Source organism: Drosophila teissieri, unplaced genomic scaffold (genome assembly GCF_016746235.2).
Source record: "Drosophila teissieri strain GT53w unplaced genomic scaffold, Prin_Dtei_1.1 Segkk7_quiver_pilon_scaf, whole genome shotgun sequence".
NCBI lineage: Eukaryota > Metazoa > Arthropoda > Insecta > Diptera > Drosophilidae > Drosophila > Drosophila teissieri.
Genome location: NW_025225038.1, coordinates 716391 through 722272, shown reverse-complemented (window position 1 = coordinate 722272; position 5882 = coordinate 716391). Strand labels below are relative to the sequence as shown.

The 5882-nt window shown below is 43.7% G+C and overlaps 1 protein-coding gene across 1 annotated transcript; it reads right to left on the bottom strand.

Annotated features, from left to right (window-relative positions):
• Positions 1-2174: 2174 nt before the first annotated feature.
• Positions 2175-3244, bottom strand: LOC122625793. Its single transcript, XM_043805845.1, has 2 exons — positions 3133-3244; positions 2175-3079 (listed from the first exon to the last, which is right to left on the bottom strand). Exons 1-2 carry the CDS (start codon positions 3242-3244, stop codon positions 2175-2177), a joined length of 1017 nt encoding a protein of 338 aa, XP_043661780.1.
• Between the last annotated feature and the right edge of the window lie 2638 nt (positions 3245-5882).

Sequence of the window (5882 nt, the reverse complement as noted above, 5' to 3'; positions counted from 1 at the left end):
TACCACAGCAAATTCGGTAGCGACGCCCAGAAATGCCGCCAACCATGCTCTTTTTCGTCACAAACAAAAAACTAACGCAGTCTTCGGATTCGGGAGGCAAATTCGGAGAGGGCCACTGCACAATTGTCCGCCTCAGCATCAGCGACAGCTTTTCCAAAATAAAATTCCTAATCGGCACCGGCGCCGAAATTTCAGTGTTGCCACCCTGTAAAAATGCAAACCCAACACCCACTCCAAAGCTTCTTTTCGCAGCCAATGGCTCAAAAATACAAACCTATGGAGAAAAACGTATAAAATTATCACTCGGACTAATGCGAAATTTCGCACAAAGGACAATAATGTTTCTATCGACCGTCTTAAACCAGTATACATCTTCAAAGAGGAACCTTCTCGAATACAGGAACAAAGGAAAACACCAATTGCTCAACCTGCCACGCAGGTATCGAGATCTGGACGACGAGTCATACTCCCAACGATATACCTTTCCCAACTGGTACTCTAGGAGGGGGGCACTGTGGCAACTCTCAGCAGCTTAATATAGTGTGGCCGAACTCGATAGCTTACACGAGTATCGAGATCGAGAGAGGCCTTCTCTAGGCGCTTCTATCATCACCATTCTCGACGACCACGGCATCCTTTGCGGCTTCTTAGCTTTTGCCTTGTACACGATTTGTTATAATTAAAATAACCATACTAAAGTAAACTGAATAAATACTACAACTTATCTCGGTGTACGATACACATTAAACACTCAAAAGAATTGAGAGGCTCAGAGAAGGAGGGAATAGTTAGTTAAAATCTCGCGCTTTACTGCATCGGCTATGCAGCTGTAGTAATAGCTGTAATAGTGGAGTGTATTAATAATGTTAACTCAGTGGAAAGGAAATAATATATTAATTATGTTTAGTTTAACAAACTTAAGGTTTTGTTAAATTGTTACTGCATTTTTTTTCCGTTGCGCTCAAAAATAAAAGAAAAAGAAAGAAAGAAAAAGAAGAGAGCAAAGAAAAATAGTATACCGTTTTTGAGTGAACCTTCCCCTTCTTCGCCCACAATTCTAATTTACAGCATCTAATTTACAGTAACGTTGGCTGCGAGCGCTTCCAACGATGAACAAACTGAGTATGTGAGCATATGACCATATCTTCGTCCCTTGATTTAAGTGGGCAAGGGCAGAAAACACTTAATGATCTATACAGATAAATTGCTATTCGTTTGCTTTACCAAAACTATTGAATGACATTTTGTTGTAACTATTTATATTGAACTTTAATCCACTTTGCCAAGCATATAGGTTAGGTTAGGTTAGGTCGGAAGGCTCTCACGGGGCCGCGCATAAGCCAATATGGCCCATAGCTGTCCGAATGTTTCTTTATGGACCTAGAGAAAGTTTTCGCGGTTTTCGAAATCTTTTAGGATCGAGGTATTTTTCGCGAAGGCAAGTAGTTCGCCTGACTTCTTCCTGGAGGCATCTTCTAGCGATGCCAGAACCGGAGCGCCTAGGTAGTTTATTCTTGCCCTTGTTAGGGCCGGACACATGTAAATGAGATGCTCCAAGGTTTCAATTCCCTTGAATTCGTAACATTTCCGGCATTTGGCGTTGTCGGTAATGCCTAGTTTGACTGCGTGTGCCGCAGCTAGGCAGTGACCTGTAAGAATTCCCACTAACAGTCTGCAGTCATTTCTTGGAAGATGCAGCACGTAGTGACTGAGTTTTGCGTTGCGCTCTTTGCACATGATTTTTGAAATATTGCAGGTGGTGGAAGTTCTTCTCCATCTGCTTTTGGCTCGTGCGTCGGCCCGTCTTTCCAGTTCGCTTTGGAGCGTTCTAAGGAAGACAGGAACGTTTTCTGATCTTTCATTCGCCAGTCCTACGCCTTCCTTTGCAAGTTCGTCTGCCGTCTCATTACCATCGATGCCCTGGTGGCTGGGAACCCAGTAGATCGTCACTGAAGTGGTGGTGCTAAGGATATCTAGTGCCTCCCTGCTTGCCAGTACACTTTTGGAACTGACCGCTGACGATTGCATGAATCTTATCGCCGCTTGACTGTCTACGAACAAGTTGACCGCTTCAAGTGGGCGGTTAATGCTCTGCGCAAGCTCTGCCGCTTTCCCTATGGCGAATACTTCCGCCTGGAACATGCTGCATTGGCTTGGTAGATTATACGACAGCCTCATTTCAGGGTCTGTACAGTATATGCCCGCTCCAACTTCTCCTTCCATCTTGGAGCCGTCCGCGTATATATTGAGGTGTTGATCATGGTCCTGACCTGTTTTCCAGTCGTCTGGTCCCATAAACCTATATGGACCTTCGCCTTAGGAATGGACGGGATTAGCTCCCTGTCCACCACCTCCAGCTGGGCCCCCTCCCACAACGCCTCCAGGTGGCAGACCGTTTGCGTCAGCCACTTTCTCGTCGGGTCATCCATGCACTTCAGGATTTTGACCCCGTTCAGCCACCCGGCACCATCAAATGTGGGAATGGGGGCCTCAGGAGCTTCCTCCATCCGTGTAAACAATGACTCAACGAGACGCGCATGCAGCAACTTCCACCGCGGCTCGGTCATCTTGCCGGCTTCATCGCTTCTGTCAATGAGTGCCACGATTAAGTGTCGTTTGGTCGCCTCACTGACTTTAAGCCTCTTCTTGGGCCTCTTCGCTTTCTGGGGGGGAGGGCCTACCTCCTTCGGCCCGCGTCTCCGCTTGATCCCCGGTGCGTCCTTCTTGTCGCTCTCGGTTGAGCGTTGCCTCTTGTTGGCAAGCGACTCCTCCACCTTGTTTGCGAATCCGCCCGTTGATGCCATGGTGGGGAGGTTGGCGAAGTGCAGCCTGCCCTCTGAGTCCCTTTGCTCGGCCCAGGTTAGCTTTGCCTTCTCCTGTGGGGATAGGGCGGCTTTTCCCTTGAGTCGGCTGAGGATGCGAAGGGCGGCTTTGTATTGCGCCTTAGCCTTCATACCCTCGCTTGAACGCTTCGGCCCGTCCCTACGCGGGGAGCTGGTGCCTGGTTTCGGCGAGCGGAGGAGGATTTCCTCCTCTTCTTTAGAGAGCTGCACGCTCTCCAGGTCCGAGTCTGTATCGACTATGGCCTCCCTTGAGTCGTTGTTGTGGCAGTAGCGTTGGAACTGACATTACCTGCTCCCGTCAAATCAGAGGTGTGCCCGCTGGCGACACGCAGAGTGGGTTGCTCCCCTCCGTGCCCGCCGGTGGTAGCAGTCACGCCTTCCACCGACGTTTGGGCTGACATCCCAGCCCGAGTTGATTTGTTTTTGGTGTCCATTCCACAAAGAACCATGGCAAGTTTTCCGGGGAACCACCCACTTGCGTTTTATGCCTAACCGCCAGGCACCTCCGCCCATGTCAAGTGCCTTAGCTAGACACTTGCCTTAGCTAGACACTGCATTACCGCGGACGGAGCAAGTAGCAATGCATTACCCGTTGTCCGGGATAATGCAGTGCCCATTGCCCAGCCGGCGCCCTCGTGGAGGTTTCAGATGGAGGATTTTTGCCAAGCATATATAACTAACAAAAAAAACCCATTTATATTTAATACCCTTATATATATTTTATAAATTATATTATTTCTTTTAAAATATTCCTTCATAATGGAATTTATAGTATTAGAATAGTTAAGAATAAAATAATGGAAAAATTGTCTTTAAATATGAATAATAATAACTTTGTTGGGAACATCTGGGATCACCGACCGAGGGATAGGTTATGCGGACTCAAGTGATCTATGGTAGGGTGGGCATTCGCTGTTGCCAGAGCATCAGCACAGCAAATTAAAGCACCAGCTGCAGCAGCAACACCATCGCAGCCCCAAATGAACAAAATCATCTCGTATAATTATATGATTTGGCATTTTCATTTTTTTTTTAACAGGTTGGTTTTCGTCTTTCGTTTATCTTGTAACTGGGAATATTGCACGCGGAATTTAAATAGAACTAATAGTGTAATGAAGTCAATTAGAGTTGTGTCGAATACCCCCCAATAAAGCCAACACTTACGCTCCTGGAAAAATTGTAAATGCCATATTATTAAATTAAATTGGTGCAATAAGTTCATTTCCTTATCGATCTCATGTTCTCCAACATAATTTTTCTATGGAATATTTTTTTTAATTGTCTAATTCTTACAATTTTTTATATAAGAAATACCGTTAACTCGTATGACAAAAGATTTGAGTGCATCAGAAGATATAGAAGAAATAGTTGAGCCGCAGCTTTTCATTACTAGCTGTGGACACCAATTTCACAGTGTCTGTTTCAGAACAAAAGTAGCAAACGAAAAAATGTTGTCCTGTTTGCAAACAACAACAAATTTTGTCTGAAGCTAATTCAAAACGAATGTTCAGCAGACATCGGGCTCTAAAACTAGCAAAAGAGTACCGTCTACTCCGATTCCATTCCAAACGAGATCTAAGAACAAACAAATAACAGAAGATTTGCCAGTATCATCTTCTAGAATGAGCTAACTGAGAATAGTTATATAATTAAAGAGCAGGAAGACTGTTTCAAAATATAATAGATGGTTGTCAACGAGCAATTTCTGAGTCAATAGCAGTAGCAATGGCACAGCAAACTGCAAATTTGTTGGCTGCTATGAGACAACAAACAGAAATTTTGAGTCAAGCCATTACAAATAATGCTGCGACTACTGTAAGTCCTGGTTCTAGACTGCTAACATGCAAACATGCATTCTTCGAATGCTAACATGCAAACATTCCCAGCTGTGGAGCAGCAAAGATTCGAACTGCTTTTGAGATCCACAACCGCAGCCGCCAGCATCAGGCAGTGATACTCAAAATAGGTATACTCCGTCAAATTCGGATTTTCGCCCCGATCGAATCAGCGATATAATGGCAAACTGGAAGATAAGATTTTCTGGAAAAGGGTCTTTATCTGTAGATGACTTTTTATATAGAGTGGAAGCTTTAACTGCTCAAACCTTGTATCTCTATGTTCAGCATTAAGAGGACAATTCAAGTATGGAAGGACTGATAAGGATATCAGAACAGAAATAAAGCTTCGGAAGCAACGCCATAATGAGTCCTTTGACGACTTTTATGGAGTCATTGCATCTTTAGCTGATAAATTTTCAAATCCTATGCATGAATCTAGCTTGGTTGAAACACTCAGGGTAAACCTGCTGCCTGAAATTCAATTCGAAATTTTATATGAATCAGTGAATTCAATTGCAAATTGCGACACTTAGTTCGGAAGCGGGAAATTTTTATGCAAACGGTGGCTAAGCCACAGATAAAAAAACCTCGTCCCGTATTCCGACAAACAGTACATGTATCGTCTAAAACAAGAGTTATTGCAAGAAGATTTTGGGATAGATGCCTCTTGGAATTGCAGGGCAAGTGGGCATAAATATAAAAGTGTACGGCTGAAAGAAGAGTAATTTACTATGGCTGTAGCAGGTCAAGGCAGCTCAAATTTTAATTCAAATACATTTATTAAAAGCAACCCATATATTCTGAATCTGAATCCACAGACTCACAACTAAACCGATCCAAGAAAAAAAAAACATTTTAGCTGCCGTAGTGGGCAAATAAAACTACCTACAACCTTATGCAAGTGTCCAGATTTTAGGCAAAAGTGTTATCGGTCTTATGGACACAGGTGCATCAATAAGTTGTGTAGGAGATGGCTTTGCTGCTAAATTGAAAAATAATAAGAAAATGTAAAACCAACGGCAAAATGTTGTAGCTAAAATTATCACCAATATCACATTTAAAGGCGAGTCCAAGCCAATTGTTTTATACGTAGTTCCAACAATATCACAGAATCTCTATTTAGGAATTGATTTTTGGAGGAGCTTTGATTTGCTACCAAAATATTTGGAGTTAGAATAAGCAGAGTTATCAGCTCCTAAAA

Coding starts and splice junctions, on each gene's coding strand:
- LOC122625793 (XM_043805845.1), bottom strand. CDS start 3,244: ATGTCAGCCCAAACGTCGGTGGAAGGCGTGACTGCTACCACCGGCGGG. Junction 3,080..3,132: donor CTCTGATTTGACGGGAGCAG/GTAATGTCAGTT, acceptor GGGAGGCCATAG/TCGATACAGACTCGGACCTG.